This window comes from Anopheles stephensi, chromosome 3, assembly GCF_013141755.1.
Source record: "Anopheles stephensi strain Indian chromosome 3, UCI_ANSTEP_V1.0, whole genome shotgun sequence".
NCBI lineage: Eukaryota > Metazoa > Arthropoda > Insecta > Diptera > Culicidae > Anopheles > Anopheles stephensi.
In genome coordinates this window covers 82,703,644-82,728,428 of record NC_050203.1, presented here as the reverse complement: position 1 = coordinate 82,728,428, position 24,785 = coordinate 82,703,644, and the positions used below count along the sequence as shown (strand labels likewise).

Below are 24,785 nucleotides of genomic sequence, written 5' to 3'. Positions count from 1 at the left end.
ACGACATTCTACCCAACGCCTGAGACTCGGTGTCTGTGCGTAGTACGCAGCAGCCCCCCAAAAATGGGTGAAATAAAGCACACAAAAAGTAACATCCAAAAGACGCTTCCAAGCTGTGCTCGTATCCATATATGGAGCTGAGCCGGTGGGAGGGTTTGGGGGGGGGCAAAAGGAGGAAGGCACACTCGATGATGGAATTGGGCATTGGGGAAGATCTAGCGGATACGATAGGCAGTGCCGTTGCATGTGTTGCTCCCATCATCCCAGGTGCAGATGGCTGACCTACACTGGCAGTCTCCACAACACCTTCGCTGACAGGGTCTCTTAAAGCTCTAGCTCTAGAAGATAGAATACGCAAACACCGACATACACACCCAGGGGGGGGGGGGGGGCATACGATCACGATCACGAGAACGCAGTCAACCGCGCGATATGATACATCGTGCGCGACGTACATTTGCGTGACAGCATGCAGAAGGAGGTCCGGGCCCGCCTGTCTGGGTGGGTGTCAAAATTTATGCAACTTTTACGCCAACCCGCCACTAGCGCGGCCTCGGTGATTGGGAAGCGATAGATGGGATCGATCTTGGCAGGGCAGGCGTGAGACATACTGTCTCACGAGAACGGTGCGGTTGTCACCAATCCCGCCCTGTGAGGAGGTGCCGTTGCCCTCGCAGATATCAGCTTTCGAGCCTTGTCCGAGCCTCATGCGCCATCTGACAGAAGCCCAAGATAAGCGCACCTTCTCTATCGGTTTTTAAGCTTATGCAAATTGCCTCTTGGTGAGACTTACCTCGCGCTCCTCTCGTGACTCGTGACTGCAACTCCGGCACTGGCTGCCGACGCTCGTAAAAGCTCTCTGGAGACTCCGCTAATCAGGCGTTCGGGAAATTAGTGCTTTTTATTGCGGTTTTGTGGATCCCGTGACACCCCCAGTCCGTCAGTCTTAACTTGTTCCTTTCCTTCGATCCGATCCGAGGTATGCTAATGATTTCTGTATCAAACTCACAGTAGCGCACTTAATGCCACTAACAGGCTGTCTTCACACGCACGGCGACGACACCTTCGGCAACGGTGACCACACAACGTGCACACACACACACCCCCTGGAACGGATATCTTGGGGAACTAATTGGGTTCCTAAAACTGAAGATTCTCGTATTTTGTTATGTTTTACTTTCCCGGTGATCGTTCGCCTGAGCTACCATTAGTCTCGATAGCCGGATGATCACATGATCGTAAAAAAATACCTCACAAAACTCTTCAAGGAACGCAACGGTTCGTTAAGATATCCACAACACACACGCACATTAATCGACACACACACGCGCACACGCACAGACAGCTCACTATGCAACACCGAAGACGGGAATTCATTAACGATCGATCGTAACTGTTCAGCAGTCGTCCGAAAACTGGTGCAGTCCGTCTTGCTCGATTCGCGAAAAGTTGCGCGAATTCACGCCACCACTCGGCACCACACCTGCCCGGTACCCATCATCGCCAGCACCGCCACCAACCACACGTCACGGTCACAGGGAGAGCAGGGAGAAACCGGGCTTCGTCCCGCGTTGGACGAATGTGGTTTTTGCCATTTTTTGGAACTTTTGGTTCGCCCGTCGTCACGAATTCCGAACCGGAGCCGCCGCCCCGACTGTTGCACTGTCCATAAACGTGGCAGCGGTCCAGTAGGATGGAACCGTCCGAAAAGCGCGCGTTGGAAGCGGGTTTGGGAAAATAAATCCCACAATTTTGCGAGACGCTCTATGAGTCAGCTTTCGGGAGACTTTGGCACCACTGGCGTGCGTTCGTTTTGGGAAGTACGGCGGAACACGCGCAGTTTAGGATAGGTTCGTTGCACTGAATTCCACTTCTGGCGTACCTCTTTTCTGTCTCTTTTGGCGGCTAAGACAAACACACTCCGGCGACGATGGTGTATCACGGTTCAGTATTGAAATGTCTCCACCGCTCAGCAGCTCGACAAGCTGGTGTTGGGCCGTTTTTGCCGGAGGTGTACGCTAGACTGGAACGCACATAGACCCGATCGGTGTGCGCATTAGAGCGGGGCCAACAGCTAATCTGTCGATTCTCATCTGCCCACGCTGGACTCCCACCTGGGATCGAGCTGCGCGGGCCTTCCGGACGGGTTTGCCGCGGAACTATGAGCAAGACCTCGTAGTGGATTAAGCTAACGCACAACACAACGCCGTGTCCGCCGGAGAGGACGCGAAGTCTCAGGGCTGCAAGGGTTACAAAGGCAAGATATTAAATATGCACACAACCAACTACGAACGACTACGAACGAAAGCTGCTTCCTACCTGGCTGCTGACGACGGTGGCCATATGTTCGGGTGGGGTTCGGGCCACAGCTCTACGGCCAGTCCCTTTCGATGTCGATGGGTTACCCAGCGTACGCGTATCCGCACACAGAGAATGGTCGATCAATCTTGCAATCGCATCGGTCCCTCGTCGGCCCGCTTCAGGGATTGCGAAGGTGGCCAACACGAATGTACCTAAAGAATCCACCCGCAATGAGCGATACACCTTTCCGCCTCATAAAACTAAAGCCCTCGGCGACGGAACAGCCGAATTTGGGTGAAAATTAAGAGGCACTGTGGTACAATAGAAACACATTAGCTGCAAAGACAATGATGAATAATGAGTGCATTAAAGCGGGCTCGGTGCGGTTGCTTGTGGTGGTCAGCAGCGCGGACACGGATGTCGAACGACGTTGGTTGGCCCCATTTTACGGTCGCCTACATGGTCCGGGGGTGTGTTATTTTTTGGAGAACCGGCCAAGGACTAGCGTCGCACGGCGCACTTGTTTACTTGCGACAATTTTCGGGTACAATGCGGCGCACGTGTGTGGGGAGCGGTCGACGGTGTGGGACGTTGTTTTCGGACCACCACCTACTGTTTTCAGTGGTTTCTTCCATTTTTTGCAAAGACGAAGATTCCGGTGTAAAATAAAAGAGTGACGTAACGAAAGTACCTAGAATTGTGAAAAAATAAGTATTCTTTTTCATACTCAGTAGCAAAAACTCGTCCGAACGCATATTGAACCGTTACGACCAAAAATAAGTTGAAATTTGAAATTTGCATCCACGCGACCAACCATCAGCTTACCAATGTTTTTATTTTCCTTCCATTTGACAGCTCCCGAAGCCGGCTGTCAAATCCGGCTTGATGTAAATTGTCAAACATTTGCATCAGTTTTGTTCATATTTCTACACTTTGTGTAAATAAGTGGAAAGAGCGTAAAATTAGTTATCTGCACAGTGCAAAAAACGTTTCAAATCATCCACAATGGTCGTCCGAGAGTACAACGAAGAGATGAAGTACATCGAGCGGCTTTCGCCGAATAGCTTCCTGATTAAGAAGGGCTTCCAGTCCAACATGAACGTGGAGGGCATATTCTACGCCAACAGTCGGCTAGAAAAGCTTATGTTCGATGAGCTGCGCAACGCGTGCCGGCCCGGAATGACCGGAGGATTTCTTCCCGGTGTCAAGCAGATCGCGAACGTGGCCGCACTGCCAGGAATCGTTGGACGGTACTGCTTGCATTAGCTTACAAATAGCGGGCAGATAACACTAATCGAACTTGTTGGATAATTTCAGCTCCGTTGGTCTTCCGGACATACATTCCGGGTACGGTTTTGCCATCGGTAACATGGCTGCCTTTGATATGAGCGATCCGACCTCGATCGTATCGCCCGGCGGAGTCGGGTTCGATATCAACTGTGGCGTCCGTCTGCTGCGAACCAATCTGTTCGAAAAGGATGTACAGCCGGTCAAGGAACAGCTTGCTCAAAGTCTCTTCGATCACATTCCGGTGGGCGTTGGATCGAAGGGTATCATTCCAATGAATGCGCACGATCTGGAGGAAGCCCTCGAAATGGGTATGGATTGGTCGCTGCGCGAAGGATACGTTTGGGCGGAAGACAAGGAACACTGTGAAGAGTACGGACGCATGCTGAATGCTGACCCGAGCAAGGTTAGCCTGCGAGCGAAGAAGCGTGGTCTTCCACAGCTCGGAACGCTGGGTGCCGGTAATCATTATGCGGAAATACAGGTGGTGGAAGAAATTTACGACAAGTACGCCGCCAGCAAGATGGGAATTGAAGAGCTGGGACAGATCTGCGTGATGATCCACTCGGGAAGTCGTGGATTTGGCCATCAGGTAGCTACGGACGCGCTGGTCGAGATGGAGAAAGCGATGAAGCGGGACAAGATCGAAACGAACGATCGACAGCTGGCCTGTGCGCGTATCAACAGCCCCGAGGGACAGAACTATCTGAAGGCAATGTCGGCGGCTGCCAACTTTGCTTGGGTAAACCGTAGCTCGATGACGTTCCTTACGCGCCAAGCGTTCGCCAAACAGTTCAACACCACCCCGGACGATCTGGACATGCACGTCATTTACGACGTTTCACACAATGTGGCCAAAATGGAGGAACACATGGTGAATGGTCGGCCGAAGCAATTGCTCGTGCACCGGAAAGGATCGACCCGTGCATTCCCACCGCATCATCCACTGATACCGGTCGATTATCAGCTCACCGGGCAGCCGGTCCTTGTCGGTGGATCAATGGGAACGTGCAGCTTTGTGCTGACCGGTACGGAAACGGGCATGGTAGAAACATTCGGATCGACCTGTCACGGTGCAGGGCGCAGTTTGTCGCGTGCCAAATCTCGCCGAAATTTGGACTACAAGGACGTGCTGAGAGATCTGGAGGAGAAAGGCATTTCCATCCGTGTCGCATCACCGAAGTTGGTGCAGGAGGAAGCACCGGACTCGTACAAGGATGTGCGGGACGTGGTGCAAACGTGCCACGATGTAGGGATAAGCAATAAAGCCATCAAACTGCGCCCGATTGCGGTTATTAAAGGTTAGGGTGGTAAGCTCAAACGCATTTGTCGGCGTGCTGTGAATATTATTTCTTTTTGCTAATAAATTAACTTTTTTCTCGTAAAAGAAATACGAAAAAGCGTATTTTATACAGAAATATCTGCCATGGTACTACCATGCAATGGTAGGTCACTGTACAAGTTAAGCAGCAGTTTGAACAACATTTCACAGTGGTCGATCGTGGCACACGTTACATTCTATTTTAATTTACCCCACTAATTGTGATGCAGTTGAAACAAAACATTAATTACCGTTTTAATAAATATTTTCCCTCCTTTTAAGCTTAATTTCATTACAAAATGTTTTACAAACTGTCAAACTTCTTGTCACCGTAACCGACCAGATTTGCCTTGTTGATTCATTGTTTTTTTCCTCTCTCGCTTCCAAGTTGCGGGACAGATTAAACGACAGAACGCTAGCGGAAAGGTTGCACGGCACTCCAAGAAAGCCCACATTTCGCGTGAGCTAGCTCGTTTTCGGTCGCGTTCGTACATTCCGACCGTGTTCAGGACCTTCTGCCAAGCTTTCCAACTACAGTTTAGCAAAGAAAAAAGGTGTGTTATGTGTGTTCGAGTCGGGCATCGGCTGGCCGAAAAATGCGAATCTACTTGGTTTTCTGATTCATCTCGATTCAGCCGTGCCTGCGTGCGTGCGTGTGTGAATTTGTTTTGCAAAAGCATTTCCAGTGTGTCCAGCGATCATTATTCATTTTCCAAAGGTGTCATTTACGAGCCCTTATCAGCCCTGTTCAGCAATGGTAGCCGAAGGGAGCACACGGTTTCTAGTTCAAGAGTGATGTAAAAAGTGTCCCCCGAAGGGGTTTGGTGAGAAAACACAAACACCACACACCCCGTGCGGGTGTGTGTGTGTGTGTGTGCACAAATACGCTCGCATTCACTGGTTGCATGCGTGTTTATTTTCTCGCCGAGGCTCGCCCGCAAGTTGAACGAAAGTTCCAACACCTCCCGTGGTCCCCGAAAGTGAAGAAAGTGATCCGGTGGCTGGCTGATGCTAATACATGGGCTGGTGAGAGGTGCTAATCCGGTGCTGGTGTTAACCCACCCGAACAGCGGGAAACGGTGAACGGTGCTTCGCTCGTGATTATCACACACCACTATCAAACTGCTCAAGAATAGATCGCGCAGTACCAGGAAGGCACCGAACCGTCGCAGAATAAATGATCGTAATCGCATTCCTGCGCTCCTCCCGCTAAAGTCAACCCCACCGAAAAGAGGGGGTGGTGTGTGTTGTCACTGCTCACCCCCGGGGGAGGTAGCTAGCTATAGCCCGCTAGCCCAGCTCAGTACAGTGCGTTGATTGCGTTTGTTTACGTGTTTGTCTCGAGTGAAGTTAATCCGCCGAAGCTGATTCGCGTTGCGTCGGCAGAAGCCAAGAAAACGGAGTAGAAGTAGTAGCAGGGGCTGTGACGCGTACAGACAAGGTAGCCGCGTGTGTCTCTTTTTTTTGGGCCGTTTAACACTAGAACGACCGAGATTAGGAATGTTCCGCTTCGGCCGTGGTTCACTGGTTGAAATACGTCTGGTTACGAGTTGTAGTGTATCCCGTTTTATGAATGTTTTACTCTTAATTTACAGTGCTTTCAATAGGATACAGTGAGTTAAATTACAGCAGCTAGACACAACAGTAAATGGACGTATCAATGGGAAACATGAACGCTACCAGCTCCAGTTAAGCAAAAGGTTTAGCAAGTGGCGATAGCTCAGAAGTTATCGTGTTGATCCTCTGTCCTAGCGATCCACCCGTTGAACTGCAGATCTGTTGTGTTCGGACAACAGCTATGGTCAAAAGAGTCAAAGAACTATCAATCCACGAGTAAAGAAATTAGAGATTCTCCAACGTATTTTCTGATCATCGCTCTCAGTCAGCTAAGGTTTTATAACTCTTTCTAATTTTTGGAGCAGCGTTGGAAATCCTTCAGCATTATCAGGTCCATGGATGAGAGAAACAACACAGCTGCACACCCGTATCAAACGCTTGTTTTCTCAACCGAATCTTACTCGCAACCTCCAACCGAAAGAAGCTTTCCAATTATTCGAGAACTGAGACAGAAGAGCAATAAGAATTTTAGATCCATTAAAGGTATTTTTTTATCGCAATCAAAAAATCGCTCGAATTTATCGTTGTTACTAGCCGCTTTACAAAGATATTTTTCGGCTTGAAAGCATTGTGGTAGACAAAAATTCTAACTCTTACAGAATTTTAAATATTAGCCCCCAAAAACTCGATCCCTCAGCCAATCTATTCTTTCCAATTAATTTTTTTTTTTGCACCAAAAATCCTGTACCAGACAAAATGACCTAACCAGGCGTTCTAGTGTAAAAAGAGCTTCCGATTTGTGTTCTTTTTACAGCAGTGAATAGTATGTCATTTTAAATTATCCCAGCTGTGTGCGTGTGTGTGTGAAACGATAAAACAACTTAACACCGGAAGTGTGTCGGCCCCGTCGACCGGCGGCAAACATTGGCAAATATGAAGAAACTGACCACATAACAGCGGTGAACAGTGAAGAGAACGGGTTTTGCGGCATCCACATCCAGCGCGAGACGCATCGCACGGACTCATCGCATCCCATCGGCTCTCCGTCGTTCGTGTCCTCTGTCTCTTGCTCAGCTGCACTCCGGGTGCATTCTCCAACACACACACATCCCCCCCCCCCCTCCCGCATTGTCCCCGCCTGTTATCGCCATGGGCGTGTGCCTGTGCAAGGACAAGGTCGAGGAAGGCTTCGTCGACGATAGCAGCCGGGATTCGTACGCACCGAATGGGAGCGACACGGGACGGCTGGCCGGAAGCGGTGGTGGAGCCGGAGGTGGTGGTGGTGGTGGCAGCGGCGGTGGCGGCGGCAGTGGTATTGTCGGCGGACCGGGCGGCCAGAACGGGCATCACATCCGCCACTATTCCCGGTCCGATCGGCAGGTTTCACTCTCCGACACCGTGGACGCGCTGGTCAAGGAAACGCTCGAAATCATCGGTTCGATTGTGGACAAGTAAGTGTGTGCATGTGTGTGTGTGTGTGTGTTTTGTCGCGGGGAAGGAAAACAAAACCGAAAACCTTCAAAAGGGCGAGCTGTGCTCCATAAATGAGTATAATTATCGAATGATTGCGGCCCTGCCAACCATCAAGCGCCGGGGTGGTCGGATCGTCGTTTCCTTCCTTTTTCTTGATTTTGTTTTTTTTTCTAGCGCTTTGCTCGATCGATCCATCCATCCATCCGTCCGAGGCGATGTCGTTCGGAGTAGAGAATCGTGAATTTAAGCAATAGCGCATGTAGAGGAGCGTTGTGCGGCCAATGCGTGGCGGCGATTACTCATGCCCGCTCGAACGCACCTCCTCTTCTTATCCGGACACCGACGTGACCTTTGGCCCCCTCTTGCACTGCTGTTGTTTGGGGCGGAAATGAATCGATCTCTGTGGCTGCTTCCAGTGTTGAACTTACACTTGCTGGTGTTATCCGGCGCTAGGGCCGGTTAGTCATCGCCTGAGGCTTTTTCATTGAGAAAAGGGTGACACGCGGATGTGTCCTTCAAACACGTGGACGGCTGAGGTGTTTAGATGACGGTAGATATCCGACGGCCGGTTAACGTACGATTAAAACTGAGCTGATGGTTGAATGGAAGGATGAAGGCTTAGCTTTCAACGACAGTCAGTACCCGATAAGCGAATTCATCTGATTTAACATCTAATATCAAGCTCTGGATTATTTTTTTCGAGCAAAATTCCTTAAGTCAAAATAAAGGAATCTTAGTCGAGCCGATTCAAGCTTACGAAGGTACGATCGTTTATTGAAACATTTCCGGCCCGTCTCTTCGTCCAGTAGTGGCAAGTCCTCTTGAAGCTGTAGCAGCTCTTGAGGTTCAAATGTAGGGCCTCTTGAGGTTCGATTACAAAAATAAGCGTTTCGAGCAAAGTATTGTGTCTCCCCACCGTCCTTACCGTACTCCCGCAGCATGTCTTTCACATGACAGGATCGATGTAAATTCTCATTCTGATTCACACAAAAACTTGAGTGTATTGGATTTCTTCGGACCTGTTTTAGGCCACACATGAATCGCCGACTCATATCACTGAACTCCCAGACGAAGAATTGTGGATCATTTTTTGCAGTTCATCTTAAACGTCATCATTTGGCGCTGATTAATCGGCATCAGGGAGAGAGCTCCCAACATTAATTTCCTTTTGCCTTACCACCATCGATAAGCACATTGTTCGAGATAGCTAGGGCGTCGCCACCCGATCTCAGCCCCAATTTGTGACTACATCACCACAATGAGATCTACATAACCCCTATTAAACGAGGGCGAGCCACATGTGTATCGTGCTTTTCACCCATCAAAATAGTCTTCCGCAACCATTAGCATTTCTAATGGACGTACATGCCAAAGTTTTGCCCCGATATTGGTGCTGCTCGCCGTCACTACAGCATAAACTCACAGCAGCTTCCCAGCATCATGATGGCGCTGCTGCTTTATGCCACGAGATGTCTGTGGACAATTATGATTGTCCTTCTATTGTCTGTCTTTGTGACAGATTTAGCCTCAACATTAAGACGGGCGAGTGGGGCCAACACCGTACTGCGAAACTAATTTTCATCTCCCCCCCGTCCCACGTGGACACGTCATTGTGATGATCTCACAACCAAAGTCGAAGAGAAATTCATCAAACGTCTTCTGTTTGTAAACGTTCCTGTGGCTTACAAAGGAAAACGGAAGTGATTTCATCATCGGCACCGTCGTCACCGAGGGCCTCGCTTGGTTCAATAATACACCATTTCGGTGCTTCTTTTCGCTCTGGACACATACGTTCCTTGAATGAAGTAACACAAGAACTGCCTGAGATGGGAAGTGGTTGGAGGCATCGCGGCAGGTGCTGTGCGACGTCGATAAGCAAATTAGGTGTGCTCGAAGGAAAGCCGTCCACCTTCGTGCCCAAAATCGCCACAAATATGGAGCAGCACGCGAACACGCGTATCGCATTACGAAATGGGAAGCGAAACTTGCTTCAAAATACGTGTGGCGAACGAGCGAACCGCCGAACGGTCCTACTTCTAATCCTAATTAATTTTCACACGAAACCTTTTCCAACGGAGATTTTCTTTCTCACACACACACACACCAATAGAGTGCCCACGACCAAGAGGGAATTTGGGACGAAGGCAGCTGAAGTGTTGACTTTGTTTTGAGGGTAACTTTGTGGTGATGTGTTCATTGCATTAACAAACTGTTGTAATTGGAAGGGAAATTACAGGATTTGGAACAGTTTACCGTTTGTGGATCGATGGAAAAAAGGTGTACCGAGTTAGTATTTCCTATTGTTTATTATTTTGAAATTATTTGAAACGGTCCTTTGACAATACCGATGCTTGGCTTATCGCGGTGTTTTCCAATTATAGTGTAGCAAGATTAATTATTTGCACCATGTTAGCGTGAAGATCTCTCGTTAAGGAAAGTCGATAACACAATGCTGCGCCAGCGTTCAGTTCTCAGTTCTCCACAGCTAAGTCTCTGCTAGATCTTAAGACTTGCTTTAGGTCACTTTCACTACTTTGTTTTGAATAATTCTTGCTCCATCTCAGGATTTCACATGGCTAGACATTCTTGGGCGTAGGGATATCAAGTAGACGGTTGCAAGGGTCTCCGCAGTCCAAGAATCCTCGTTGAAGAAACTTCGTCCAAGAGATGTCCCTCTTTTGTATAGATCTTTTCGACCAAGGGACCAGGTCCTCTTCACTGTAGAATTGCCACTGGAGTCTTTGCTGACTTTTTAACGGAGCTCTGAAGGGTTTAAAGACAGATATAGTAGACGTTTTCAAAGATCTTTGCCGTCCAAGAAACCTGATAGAAGAAACCACGTCCAAAGGACCTCTGCTATATAGAGATATCTTCAAAGAAGGCTATATGATGCTGTTCCCTAGGGAGTTTCCACCAGAGTCTGCGTTGATCTACAGACCGGTCACTGTCTAAAAGAGCGATAGAGTAGAGGTTTGCAAGGATCTTCGCCGTCCAAGAAATATCGTTGAAGAGGTCTTATCCAAAGGATATCTCCTATAAAGAGATCTCTTCAACCAAGAGCAGATATACTCTTCAATAAGGAATTACCACCGGAATCTGTGTTGAATTTTAGGCCGAGCATTGGCAGGCTTGAATGGAGATTGAATAGACGTTCGCAAGGATCTTCACCGTTCAAGAAACCTAGCTGAAGAAGCCTCGTCCAAGGGATCTCTCTCTCCTATAAAGAGGTTTCGATCATGGGACCATAGGTACAGATCCGCTTCATTAAGAGGTGCTCCATTGGAATCTCAGATGCTCCTGTCTAGCCTGGCGTCTAAAAGGGAACCTTCCATGTTTCTATCTTGAGACGTTAAACGTTTCCACCTTCACCAGATATGTGACGTTTTCCTAACAAAACTAGTATTCTGTTTCCTCAAGACGTCTCGATAGTTTCTGTCTTCCTTGGCTTGAGTTTATCCGTAGCACGATCCTACGTACGAATACACGACACCAATTACTAGTATACTTTATTCAGAATAACTTCTATACTTATAGCAGCGACCGGGAATAAATCAACCTTTGATTAGTCAGAATGATAGATCTTATCGTCTTATCTATATCTCCTTAAGGTGACGGTTAAATTTCGCTAATCCATATCACCACTCGTTCCTTCGCTCGTAGATAAACCGTTCGTTGGTGACGTATCGCAAATGTTGTTCCCCGCATGGTCGGGATTGCCTGCTGGCGCAGCAACACGTTAGTCACCTTCTTTTTTGCCGCACGCCGCATTATGGCCGATAGCAAATCCGTACGCGGCCGAGCTGGCGAACTTCAAAGCGGCCGAGCGAAACGTGCCTTTTTAAAATCCTCAAAAATCGTGCCTCCTCTTGCTATACAAGGGATGCTTACTATTTGACACTCCGGAACGCTCAACGTGGTAGAAAATGTATACACCGAGGAAACCGACTTATTACTACTAATAACCTGCTCAAAGGAGTTCCACTTTGCTCCAAACGAATGGATGGCTCTGCAAATTCTCGATCGTAGATGAAGCAGAATGTGTAATAAGATAACGCAATGGAATTTGTTAACATTCGTTGTCGTCAAACACGAATCACGCAGAGTACGAGAGAGTAGGCGAACGAAAAAAAAAAACATGAAAACCGGCCACCCTACTGTGGTGTGGGGTGGGAAAAGCTATCGTGGGAAAGCATCAGGCACAACACAAAACAAACGAATGCATGCCTGGTTGGTGCAGGTCGTTTTTAAAGCATGGCGTGCATGCACGCCAATCACACTGGCATCAGCTGGGAATTCATGTTCAGATTTGGAGCGTGCTGTGTTCCGGCCGCGTGTGTGTGTGTGTGTGTGTGCATATGACCGGCGAATGATTTCATTGCTTCTCCGCTAGGTTGGAGCAAGAAGAAAAGCACGGGATGACCGAAGTGGTATGTGGCACCCACTATTGACCCTGGGCCTTTCCAGGATGGTGTATTGATTCAACACTTGAGTTGCCTGTGCAGCAGGAAGCAGTACACAGACCGGCGTCCAAGGACGTTCGTCTTACAACAGCAGCAGGAGAGGAGATGCTTGAAAAGCGGAAGCCTTTTACTTTCCCTTTGTATTGATGAATAATTGAATTTTCGAATGTCAGTAACAGGATCAGTTTTTGAGCTCAACTTCAAGATAGGTCTAATTGGTCCCAGGAAGCAGGGTCCTGTCGTTCTTTTTTTGATGCTCTTGATATCGGAGTCCTTGGCGATGTTCTGCTGAGGTTCTTTGTCGGTGTCTGAAGTTTGCTTCTTAGTGCCTTGAGAACATCTCTTCCTTGAGCATGTAGCCGTAAAGCATAGTGACGTTAAGGGCAGCTCGGAAGAATTCTTTTCGGGATATTGGCGTGAAGGACAGATTTGACTTTCAAATGGACTTCCTTGTCCGAGCTTGTCAGAAGTCTAGGGTTATGACTTCCAAGATAATCCTTAAAATATGGGCAGTCGCTATGACCTATACTCCCTTAGTGCGATACTTTTAAGCCATAATGACGTTCTTCAGTAAGGCTCACGATACTCTCACATTCTCCCCCTCTTCCAGTGAACCAGAAACACCCAGCTCGATGGTGATGCTGCACGACATAACGGACAAACCGTCCGGCTGGATACAGCTGGTAAAGTCACTAATCCGTGTCATACCACTAGACAACCCGATGGGCCCCAGCGTCATAACGCTACTGCTCGACGATAGTCCACTTCCATCGAAAGAGTCCGTGCTGGAGGTGGCCGACATGATAACGCGATCGATACGACGCACTCCAAAGCGCGAGCGTAACATGTGCATCATACTGGGCTTCCTTGCGGAACGACTGGCAGGACCGTGTAGTATATCGGCCCTGTCGGAGGTAACGCTCGGCTACCTGCTGGGGAATCTGGTAAGCTAATAGCAACTAGCTGCGTATAACGATCCTGACTGATGAGCGGTGTTCTGATCTCCACATCTCCAGGACGAAGGTATCCACCCGGATGTGATGCTGTTTTCGCTGATAGCGCTAGAGAAATTTGCTCAAACGAGTGAAAACAAGGGCACGATTAGGGTAACTACCTTTAAAGGCTCACCTCAAAACAAACGGATCCCAATACTAATTCGTACTGTGCTTGATTGCAGAGAAAATTAGCACTCTATCCGGACAACCCTCTGCTGCGGCTCGAGAGACACATCACCAGCAACGATTACACGCTGCGTCAGGTCGGGTTCTGTGCTCAGTGGTGCTTAGACAACTACTGTAAGTATCGAGCTAGCCCGTGACGCGACCAAGACATCCCACAACTAACATGCATTTTTGTTCTGTCCTCCATCCAGTCCTTATTGAGGGTCGGCAATACTCGTACGAGGTAGCGGACGTTAGCAACGTCAATGTGATGCTCAACACGCGCGACGTCAGCGAGTACCTGAAAATCTCGGCCGACGGGCTAACGGCACGGTGCGATGCGTACTCGTTCGAAAGTGTCCGGTGTACGTACCAGGTGAATGCCGGCTGTTGGTACTACGAGGTGCTGATCATGACGCCGGGCGTTATGCAGATCGGGTGGGCGACGAAGGATTCCAATTTTCTCAGCCACGAAGGTTACGGCATCGGGGACGATGCGTACTCGATCGCGTTCGATGGCTGCCGGAAGCTGATCTGGCATAAGGCGAAACCGATGCAGCACAATCTGAACGTGTGGTCGGGCGGATCGATACTGGGCTGTCTGCTGGATCTCGATGCACGGGAGGTTGTGTTCAGCCTGGACGGGTTCGAGGGTGAGGTGCTGAAGCAGCTGTTCGAGTCGGGCGATGCGATCGATGGGTTCTTTGCCGCTGCCTCGTTCATGTCATTCCAGCAGTGCTGCTTCAACTTTGGCTCTACGCCGTTCGTCTATCCGCCCAAAAATCGAACGTTCAAAAGCTTTAACGGTCATGCCGTGCTGAGCGAGCAGGATAAGGTACGGTGGAGTATTTCTCAAGACATGCAATCTTTAACTTGGTGGTTTTGTCCTTCCCTGCAGATTGTTCTACCACGCCATCTCTTCCTGGAGCAGCTGCGCAAACTGAGCGTCCGGGAGGACTCCTGCACGCTTTGCTTCGACATGAAGGCAACGATACGGATCGAACCCTGCCAGCACCGAGGATTCTGCACGAACTGTGCCGCCCTGCTACAGTTCTGTCCGATGTGCCGAGCCGAAATCCTCAGCACGGTACAGGAAGAATCCACTCCAGAAGTCACCAGTCCGGGACATTCGGAAACGAATGAAACGGGCGACATAATCACCACCACCACCAACAACAACTCACCGGAAGAACAGAAACAGTAAGCTCTCATCAAATGAACATCCCAATTGGTTTGGCGTTAAACTTTAAATGTTGTACTGCTTTGCTTTGCCCACTCGGATTCCGGGCACCTCCGGTCTCCCCGAGTAGGTGGGACAGCAGCAAAAAATGTGATAGCTTGAGAATCGGTAAAATACGGATCCTTCCACCACGAATAAGGTGAACATATAGAGGTGAACGAAAAGGGCAAACGTGTGATAGGGATTGGAGCAGGAGTAGCGATAGCGAATGAATAGCTTCTGGCCTACAGAGAAATTCTAGGCCCTACTAGGTTGTTAACAGCCATTGCTTTGTGTTTTGTGTAGGAATTGCGCGTTCGAGGACCATGTACTTACGTACTGCATAGTAAGTTAAAGTCTTTCTGCGTGTTTTGTATTATACTTCACTAATTGCCATCAGCACCATCGCCAACCAAGCTGGGTGTTGTGTGAATTCACATTCGGTCGATGTATCTCGCCGTCTTCCGTTGGTTTGCGTTGGTCGAGTTTCAGAAACTTGGCCCAGCAAATCGAGCTCGAGGATAATTCGCTAGTAGCATTGTAACTTTGCGTCATATTTTAAATTGCTGTTGTAGGTCCTAAGTATTACGCGGGTTTCCACTAGTTACGTTGAGTGTTTCGATTCTTTGGTTTGGTCGTTTTTAACACAAACATACACACACACATTCAACCTATCGAAGACAATACAGTAGAAAGAAGAGCTATTTAAACCATGTGGAACAATCAAAAGCGTTGCGGCTTACACCGCTAAGGAGAGCCTAGGCGAGCAGTTGTGGAGGGCAGGAGAAACGAACTCGTTAGTGTAAACGCTAGTAGTGTTTAAGCGTAAATTCGTGTAGGTGAAAACAAATGCAACATAGCGACTCGGTCTATTCCATTCAGCGAAACAACTGGCCTCTTGTAACAGCGAAACTCCCCCCCTCCCCCGGAATTGTTCTTCATATGTGGTCCGTTTTTGTGGCCAGGGTTTTGTTTTTTTCCGAGTGAAAGCAGTCGCGCTTTTAGCCATCGGATATAAACACATTTAGTAGAACTCACACACAACCACAACCAGGAGGCACAAGGTACGTCCATTTATTCCATTTACAAAACAGCACACACCGGAAGGAACTAGAGCAATGTTAGCAAACGATATCAAAGAAAGGTGATTCCGCAGTAAGAGAATCAGCAAAGAATGAACTAAAAATGGGTTTATCTGAAGTTGCAGGAAGGCATAAAGCAAACAAAAAGTGTACATACAATAGAAGTAACAAACAAATATGACTGATATATTTTTGTACACGCGCGCGCAAATGAATGAAGGGGTAGTGTAAATAGAGGAGATCCGTAGGAGATGCAAAACATATGTGTATGAAAACTTTCTATTAAAATGCGGAATAGTTTTAGCTAGGCCACCTCGGGAGTGGACGCCCGCACATGGACTAAACCGTGAGGGAATTATAATGGATTGAAAAATTTCTTGTTATTGAAAGTAAAACAACAATGGTTGGATGAATTATTTGCCCCTATATCACAATTCGGCGACACAAGAACGGCAAAAAAAGGACAACCTATCGACCCTTTCGCCTGTCGAGTTATGTTAATTTTGTTGGATCTGCTACGACGAGGTCCCTTCGTAGGCAAGATTCAGTCGAGGATGTTTTTCACGAAGATAAAGTACCTTGCAGGACGTCGGAGAGGCCCTCTGGATAACTTTTACTGCCCGTTATTAAAATTCTATCGCATGATGAGAATTTGTTCAGTGATTGAATTATCGCTTCCGAATCATCGCTCAATATCCCCAATTATTTTTAATGGAATCTTATCTACAAGATGAAATGATCGAAATAACGAAAATAGCAATAGTTTATTGCTCACAATAATTCTTCCAACGGTCGGTTGTTTCAAATCGATTCATCATCAGACGTCAGACGTTTCATCGCAACCGACAGCAACAGACGTCTGACAGGTGTCAGCTGTCAGCGGGCGCTTTTTTTCCAACTGTCACTTTTTTCGTGACAGCGTAGCCTACCCCAATTGTGCGCGTTCCGTGAGCAAAGGAGGCAGCGAACTTACAACACGTACTTCTTTTTGCGTTCGTGATAAACCGTGCTCGTGAGTTGTTTTTACCCGCGTGAACCGATTGCACACCGTACCGGGAATGCAGACGGCCAATGTGCTCGTCCAGTGGTTTGCTTGGCACCTACACAGATCGAGTTAAATAACGAACAAACCGGCACTACCATCGAGCTGCTGTTGGTGGATTGCTGCGCTAGCAATACGAAGCGATACTTCCAGTTCGATTCGAAGCCACGGCAAAGGGATTGTTTGGAAGGCTTGTGGTTCGCTTTGCGGCGATCAAAAGGATACCCATCACAGAGCCGGGAGGTCTTCCCGTGTGCGGGGCCATAGGCAGCGCGTACCGCGAAAGCACGCCTTCCTGACGGACACTGTGCAGGGGCCAAAGGAAGAAGGCACCGCTGTTAACCAACGCATCAGCAGCAAACACGACGACATTTTAGCAACATCTTCCAATTCCTTCGTAATATCGCTACACAGTAACATCCGCGAACGTCGCAAGAAAACAGCAGCAGCAGCCCCACAACCAATGAGGCCATCATAGCGAAAGGAAAGCGGGAAAGAGGCCGGGTGTAGAGAAAAAGCGCGGAGCGCAGAAAATCAATCACGGACGAACGAACAACCGAGCGGAACGCTACCGACGGGCCACAGAATAAAAGTGTGCGAAAAGCATTATTTATTGCAAAAAACGACGGGTGTGTTAAGAAAAGTGACCAGCTAAAGGAACGATGTTGGTGTGTGGATGAAACGCTGTCGTCCGTCGTCGTCCACAAGTGTGCCATTGCTAATGTGCGTCGGTGTATGTGTGTCTTTCTATGTGCGTGTGCGCGCGTGTGTGTGTGTGGGTAAAGTCGCGTTTTAGTTTTGTTTTTGTTTAGCAATAGAGTGTCGAGCGGGCTCGTCGCGGAATCAGTTTCCGTCGTAATCATCCCGCTCTCTCTCTCAAGGTGGTGTATGCGCTGATATCGGGGGTCAAGCTTAACGACTGAACAGATTTACTGAACGGCCAGAAGGGTAATTACAGCGACAGCAACAACAACAACAACCGCGCCAAGAGAAGGAGACCATCATGTGCGCACGGCTACCACCACGGTACGACCACTGAACAACCACGCTCACGACGGATCCGAATGAGTTGCAGCCTTCTTCGCTGCCAAAGCTTGTCCTGTTTGTTCCGGAAGATCGTTGCAACGGCAAAGCACAGCACCCGGAAGCGAAGACGCAAAAAGGCATCGTCCCTGTTTTAGAACGGTGGGTCCCGCTGAATACTGCTGGAGTAGGAAACTTCCTTGACGTACACTTTTCATTACCATTATTGGATAGGTCAGTCCTTGGTACCAAAAGAAACGATCCTGATAAGATTTGCATTCCGATCTCTACCAAAAATGCATTCGGGCCAGTGAAGTGTGCTTTGCCAATTCAATGGCAAGGTGGCCAATATACCCTTGATTGCAAATCTGGTCAGTTGGTTACTGGACAAAACACTATCACTCTGTGTCCTTCGCTAGCCTGACCATGCAACTAGTATATTGATGTTAATTACAATAAGTACCCCAGTCCATGGACAATAACTAACGGCGGCGCCGCTGGGAGCGGAGTTGGGGCTAGAAACTAGTTCAAAAACTTTGTCCGATAAAGTCCTACCGACGAACCCCCCCATTTTATCATTCAAAGCAAAAACGCCCAGAGTAATTGTTTCACCTGCTAGGCATGGCAAAACTGTTCGATACAATTTCCAAATGGATTTAAATTGTAGGGTTTCGAATAGTGTGGCATTATGTACAGTGTCAAACAAAACAATAAGACTAGCTCGTATTTTTATGAGTAAAATAAGTTTGCTTTTTTTAATGCATATCCATCCCTGCTAAGAAATTTAGCAAAATTATGCCAATTTTTTTTTTCAGGACATTTTCTGCCTTTTTTTCTTGGTCAGTTTCTTGCTCTGAAGGTTTCTTCTTCTTCTTCTTCTTTGGCCTAACGACCATTTAAGGTCATGCCTTCCATTTCTGGCTTACTATACACTTTATGATACCACGTGTAGGTGGATAGTTAGTCCTCACTACGGGGGAACGGTACGGATGGTATTTGAACCCCGGTCTTGGCCGTAATAAGACCGGCTCCGTTATCGCCTATCTAATTTTAATTTTAATATCCCGTAGTCGTATTCATTCCTTGCTACACGGGGATGGTCCAGATTGAGTTTGCTAATCGGTCTTCACAGTATAGACTGACTTTCTTCGCCACATTCTAGCTTTAGTGTAGCTGGTTTAGTCAGTCCTGCGTACGGTCTGAGTCAATTCTTGATGCGGCCTGGATGAGATATGATCCTCGGTACTGCCGTGTGAAGACCAGCACCACAATCGTCCCGGCCATCGGACCGCCCCAACCCAAGCCGCAAGAGTGCCTCGAAAGGCCAAGATGCCAAAGAAAATTGCAAGTGTAGACAAAGCTATTCTTTGACGATATACTTCTGTGGTGGGTTTAATATTATGGTCACCACTGTAGGCCTACAGGCTTCTTCTAAACTGCCACCGTCGTCTCGTCTGCACAAACACCTTTTGCTGATTTACCCGTGCATAAAAAAGAAACGAAAAACAACCGAAATGCAACTAGAACCGACGGGCAAAACAAGCAGCACACGTACTATTATCGAGAGGTCTCGAAAACGGTTTATTTGCGGGGGGTACCCATGGCGACCGATTAATGTGTTCGCCCCGCTTTGCCGTAACGTCGCCGTGTTGCTTAGTTTCGCACCCCCCCGTCACGCCTGCTCCGAAAAAGATTGATTCACTTTTCCTCGTGTGAGCGATTGGATTTTCCCAGCCATTGCCTGGGAGTGTTTGGCGTGCTGCGGACAAGGGGGACGACACCGATCGGAAGTAACACGAATTTTCCTGCGCGATGCAAATATATGTGTTCGCGCGCGCTGGAACGCGTTTACAGTTCGCCAAGTGCATGTGCAGGTGGAACCACGGTTCACAACCCCCTGGGCGGGCGCTGGGGGTCTGCCCTGTGTGACTCACACACCGCGAATCGATAGCCAAGAAACGCGCGCGTAGAAAATTTGTGTGTATGTGTGTGTGTTTGTTTTTGCATACTTACTCATCGAAAAATGTAAGTGGCGAATCAAATTGCTACAGTCGTTCAAACTCGATATGGGACAGCTTATTCATCCAGATACGATTTATTACGATTTTTTTGGTTTCTATTTGGCATCACGGAAAACTAGATCACGCGGCAAAGTGTGTTTCATTCACACCGTGACCAGCATTCGAGTGGTCGCCCGTTCATTGATTCATGAAAGCGGGTCCCAGCCAAAGGCCACCCACCCGCGTGCGTGTCCTGGTAACGGCGACAAAAAGCGCATCCCATGGGCGGGTATGACCAACCAACTGGGTAACTATCGCAGACAGAAACACAACCGGAAGCGGCGAGAACCGGTGCATGAAACGAGAACAAGGATAGGCACATAAAGGCGCATCCATCGTGTTCCGGTGTCGGCGAGTCATCGATAGCAATAAGGATAATCCTTTCCCACACACACACACAAAGGATGCTCCTTGCGAAAGCATCTGAAGAATGCTTTGGAATAATGGCAAACGCTCGGGACACACTCTTGATGCGCTTCTCGCACAATTCATTTAATGTCTCCGCCACCATCGGCATTCATCGGCGAACAAGTGGCCTCTAGAAGGGGGGGAGGAGGAGGGTTGCGTGGTGGCATAAAAGCCCGTCCGCTAAAATGGTTTCGCGCGCGTACGCGAGCAATTTAATAATAATCTATTTTAAATTATTTAACAATGACCACCGACCGACCGACCGACCGACCGGCCAGGGGCCAATTGCCTGACGCATGGGTTGGTTGGCTGTGTGGTCTTTCTGACTGTATCGCTATCAGCACGCTTTCGAAATCGGCATCTTTCTCCCTGTCACACTATTTTTAGGGTGATAAAGTAAAATGCCTAGCTGGCTGCCTTGGTATGACCGGTAACGAAGAGCATGGGGCATTTTAATTAAATTGTGTGCAAACAACACGGTCGAAGCTTTCGGCGAGTTCTGTCCCCCCGTGTGTGTGTGTGTGCTCCCCACCATTGTCCCTTCTTTTGGGGTTCACCCTTGGCCCTATTTTAATATGTGGCGTGTATGCAAAAGTGTGTCCTCGATACCACCATTGCACCGTTGTAACTCACTATGCTTTGACCTTTTTCAGTAGTCGATGTCAGGTTCGATTTTTCCTGCTTTCCCGGTTTCAATCAATAATCTAAAAAAAAGGGAAAGGGCAAAGGCGTAAATCAATGGCGGTCCGGCCGGGCCGAGGCGATAGGCAAGACCGAGGTTCAAATCCCACCCAGAGACAGCCTGCCCACGATACGAAGCGCGGACTACTTTGCTACGGGTAAAATTAAGTCACCGAATGCCAGAAAAGAAGAAGAAGATAGATCAATCGAAGAGTAGGTCCGGAATCAATTTCGGATCCGATTCCGGAATCGAATCCGGACCGTTTAGTTCCCGATTCCGAGCGTCCATCACTACTATCGTGCCTCTCATCGATCGAGGAGGCTAATTTGTCCAAAGATTTGCACCTACCAAGAGACTTTACCACGTCAAGGATCTTGTCGTCCACCTGAGGTGCCAAGAGTCCTTCCCGTCAAAATTCGGTCAAGGGACTATATCGCACTACAGTTGTGCGTGCGCCCTTGTTTCGTCCGACTGATGCCGTCCAACTTTACGGGAGCACCCGGTCAGCACACAATGTTTTGTGTCCGATTACCGGATTTTAGAAACATTAACTGAAACAAGATACCCGCGCGTATGAGATCATTTTCTATTTTTATGAACTCGAGCCACACGTGCGAGTGTATGTGAGAATTGATGTATTTGTGATTTTTGTGTTCTAAATCCCTTGTTACTATCGTTATCTAATTTCGCTTTTCTCTTTTCCGTATATAGAGCGTAGAGTTAATTGGGGTTAGCATCGATCATTGATAGTGGTGGATAGTAGTCAGCGCAACAACCCAAACGCAACGGACCGACACAGTGAGCAAAGCGCAAGGTAAGTTCAAATTGTCCGCCTGTGCCGGAATGCTGTATCGCAATTAACGCGCTTGTGGTGGTTTAAAATTGCAGAACCGGAAGAAGAGCCACAGGTGTAGCGTACGGACAGCACCCGACCGGACAGCGGCAGCAACGATGGGTGCCTTCCTGGAACGACCGATGACTTCCAAGCACAATGAGCACGGCGAAGGCAACGGGCTCCGGTACGGGGTCGGTTCGATGCAGGGCTGGCGGTGCGAGATGGAGGACGCCTATCACGCGAAAACCGGGCTCGGCGAAAGTCTCGAGGATTGGAACTACTTTGCCGTGTTCGACGGGCATGCCGGCGACAATGTGGCCAAGCACTGTGCGGCCAACCTGCTCCAGCGCATCATCACCACCACCGAGTTCGGTAACAATGACATTACGAAGGGCATTCACACCGGCTTCCTGCAGCTGGACGAGTCGATGCGCGACCTGCCGGAGCTTGCCACGGGCGTGGACAAATCGGGCACGACCGCCGTCTGTGCGTTCATTTCCCGCCAGCATCTGTACGTCGCGAACTGTGGCGATTCGCGGGCCGTACTCTGCCAGAACGGGCAGCCCATCTTCTCCACCCAGGACCACAAACCGATCCTGCCGGGCGAGAAGGAGCGGATCATGAATGCGGGCGGTTCGGTGGTGGTGCAGCGCGTCAACGGCAGCCTAGCGGTGAGCCGAGCGCTCGGCGATTTTACCTACAAAAATGTGAAGGATCTCGGCCAGTGCGAGCAGCTGGTATCGCCCGAGCCGGAAATATTTTGCCGCGATCGGGAACCGGCCGACGAGTTTCTGGTGCTCGCCTGCGACGGTGTGTGGGACGTGATGAGCAACGAGGAGCTGTGCCAGTTCGTGCACAACCGGCTCCAGCTGTCGGACAGTTTGGTGGACGTCGCCAACCAGGTGATCGACACCTGTCTGCACAAGGGCAGCCGGGACAATATGTGTATCATCATTATTGCGTTCCCGGGTGCGCCCACCGTCTCGGAGGAGGCCCAGAAGCGGGAGGAGGCGCTCGAGGCCCATCTGCGTGCCCGCATCGAGGAGATACTGGAAACGATGGAGCCGGTCGAGTATGGTGCGCTGCTGAAGGAGCTGGCCAACGAGGACATACCGGATCTGCCGCCGGGCGGTGGCCTGCACGCCAAGAGCTCGTACGTGTCGAAAGTGTTTCAGGAGCTGCATCCAAAGCTGGCGGAAACGTGCGAGGTTGGGAAATATTAAGACTTGGGCTGGGTGTGGTTCACGAGCAGCGGAGAAAAACGTGCGGAAAAAGTGAAGAATCAAGCCAGAATACAGTACAGGACAACATCCCCTTCCTAACACACACACACACACACACATCCGAGAGGCAGAGAAATTGATTGAAGGTAGTAGGTAGTAGTAACAGTAGTGTGGTGGTAGTAGTAGTAGCTAATAAGGCTGTGTTCATTGTTGCTGTTTAGAAGGGCGCCTCACAACACACAACGGAAGCACACAGCGCGATCGGTTTGTCTTCTTAATATTCAAAAATTACAAATGGGTGCCAAGGAAGAACTTACAAATGAAAGAACCAAGAAAAGAAAACCACACACAAACACACAGAAACACAATGCTCGTATTGTACAGAAACCGTCGTTTTGGCACTACTACCATCGCAACGATGTCCAGTTACTACAGCGAGTCCAAACGGAGCCACCGACCGAGCGTAGGGAAGGGTAGGGAATGAAGGGAGCGAAAAGCGCTAGAAGTCCCTGATTTTGTTTAACTTGTATTAATATTATTGAAACCTAATTTTAAGCGTCTAAGCGAAGCACACATACATAGAGAAACTAGAGTTAAACTGTATTAGGGGGATACACTCCTTTGTTTTTAATCCTTTCCGGTATTTTTTGCCCCCCCTTTCTACATCCCAACAATCATCTTTTCTCATTTCCCTTTTTCGATTTTACTTTACTAAGCGTATACAGTAGGCAGTTAGGAAGCGGGCTAGAAAGTTAGTTTGTTAAAGTGCTGTTGGGATGATGATGATGATGATGATGATGATGGTAGACTACAAAACACTAAAAGTCCGACAGGGAACGAAAAAAAAGAAGAAGTAAGAGAAGAAGAAAACTTCACCAAACAAACACACACACTGAGTATAATAAGATAAGAGATAATGTAAAAGTCAGCTAAAACAAAAAGACATGTTATTGTAAAGAGAAGGAAGACGGTGAGGGATATATTCAAATGGTAACGGGTAGCAAGAGAGATCAAGAGAAAGCAAGTAAAAAGGGAAAACAAAACACACACACACACATTCAACACAAATATTATTCCCCCATTTCTGTTGTTTGTTGTTCGAGAAGAGCGAAGAGAGATCGAGTGGAAAAATCGAGCGCGCGATCAGACGCGGCGCGGCCAAAATACACATTCCCTTATTTGCAGTGGATAGGATAGAGAGAGAGAGAAAGAGAGAAGCATTTCTTTTTCGTTTTTTTTTTGGCTCATAACTGGCCGCGAAAAGTGTTGGGCTGCGTCCGGGATCCGATCCGGATAAGATTTGGATTCCGGATCCTTTCGTGGCCACTACCAGTTACACCACCACGACCACTGCAGGCTGGAGGCGCACACATGAATCATAAAGCGAATGTATTCGACGCGATCGCAAATGCTATCATGTGCTGTAAAAAAAAGGAACTTGCGCCCCCATACACTCGAGCACCTCTTATTATAAATGTTTTGCTAAAACACTTTGCGCGTGTACGCGTGCCAGTACGATAAGTTTTCGCTTTAAGTTGACACACACACACACACACAAACACACACATTATCTGTATAAAGTTAGTGTTAATAAATCATCCACAAACTGTCCTCGGCCCTCCCCGCTTTGTGTATGTTAGATTGGAGTAAAA

At 48.5% G+C, this 24,785-nt stretch overlaps 4 protein-coding genes across 9 annotated transcripts in view; 3 read left to right on the top strand and 1 right to left on the bottom strand.

Annotated features, from left to right (window-relative positions):
• LOC118513705 (serine-rich adhesin for platelets) overlaps nucleotides 1-2,760 on the bottom strand; it is a 58,534-nt gene extending 55,774 nt beyond the window's left edge. The window contains exons 1-2 of the mRNA XM_036059835.1: nucleotides 2,320-2,760; nucleotides 794-2,240 (exon numbers count right to left, since the gene is read on the bottom strand). The gene's annotated coding sequence lies outside the window, so the exon portion shown is untranslated. The remainder of the gene's footprint in view (nucleotides 1-793; nucleotides 2,241-2,319) is intronic.
• Nucleotides 2,761-3,185: 425 nt separating this feature from the next.
• Nucleotides 3,186-4,979, top strand: LOC118513704 (RNA-splicing ligase RtcB homolog). Its single transcript, XM_036059833.1, has 2 exons — nucleotides 3,186-3,551; nucleotides 3,619-4,979. The coding sequence occupies exons 1-2, from the start codon at nucleotides 3,307-3,309 to the stop codon at nucleotides 4,892-4,894; spliced, it is 1,521 nt and encodes a 506-aa protein (XP_035915726.1). The 5' UTR covers nucleotides 3,186-3,306; the 3' UTR covers nucleotides 4,895-4,979.
• A 312-nt stretch (nucleotides 4,980-5,291) lies between these two features.
• Nucleotides 5,292-16,255, top strand: LOC118513703 (RING finger and SPRY domain-containing protein 1-like). Of its 5 annotated transcripts, none has more exons than XM_036059827.1 (7): nucleotides 5,292-5,463; nucleotides 7,281-7,917; nucleotides 13,010-13,343; nucleotides 13,416-13,505; nucleotides 13,577-13,694; nucleotides 13,772-14,394; nucleotides 14,458-16,255. In XM_036059827.1, the coding sequence occupies exons 2-7, from the start codon at nucleotides 7,616-7,618 to the stop codon at nucleotides 14,761-14,763; spliced, it is 1,773 nt and encodes a 590-aa protein (XP_035915720.1). In that variant the 5' UTR covers nucleotides 5,292-5,463; nucleotides 7,281-7,615; the 3' UTR covers nucleotides 14,764-16,255. The 5 variants fall into 5 exon arrangements, with proteins under 5 accessions (XP_035915720.1, XP_035915721.1, XP_035915723.1 ...); XM_036059828.1 differs by having other exon boundaries at nucleotides 7,245-7,917; XM_036059830.1 differs by lacking the exon at nucleotides 5,292-5,463 and adding an exon at nucleotides 5,475-5,627.
• Nucleotides 16,256-16,774: 519 nt separating this feature from the next.
• LOC118513700 (protein phosphatase 1B) lies at nucleotides 16,775-24,750 on the top strand. Of its 2 annotated transcripts, none has more exons than XM_036059824.1 (3): nucleotides 16,775-18,087; nucleotides 21,787-21,889; nucleotides 21,964-24,750. In XM_036059824.1, exon 3 carries the CDS (start codon nucleotides 22,027-22,029, stop codon nucleotides 23,131-23,133), a length of 1,107 nt encoding a protein of 368 aa, XP_035915717.1. In that variant the 5' UTR covers nucleotides 16,775-18,087; nucleotides 21,787-21,889; nucleotides 21,964-22,026; the 3' UTR covers nucleotides 23,134-24,750. The 2 variants fall into 2 exon arrangements, with proteins under 2 accessions (XP_035915717.1, XP_035915718.1); XM_036059825.1 differs by having other exon boundaries at nucleotides 16,775-18,159.
• The last annotated feature ends 35 nt before the right edge of the window (nucleotides 24,751-24,785 follow it).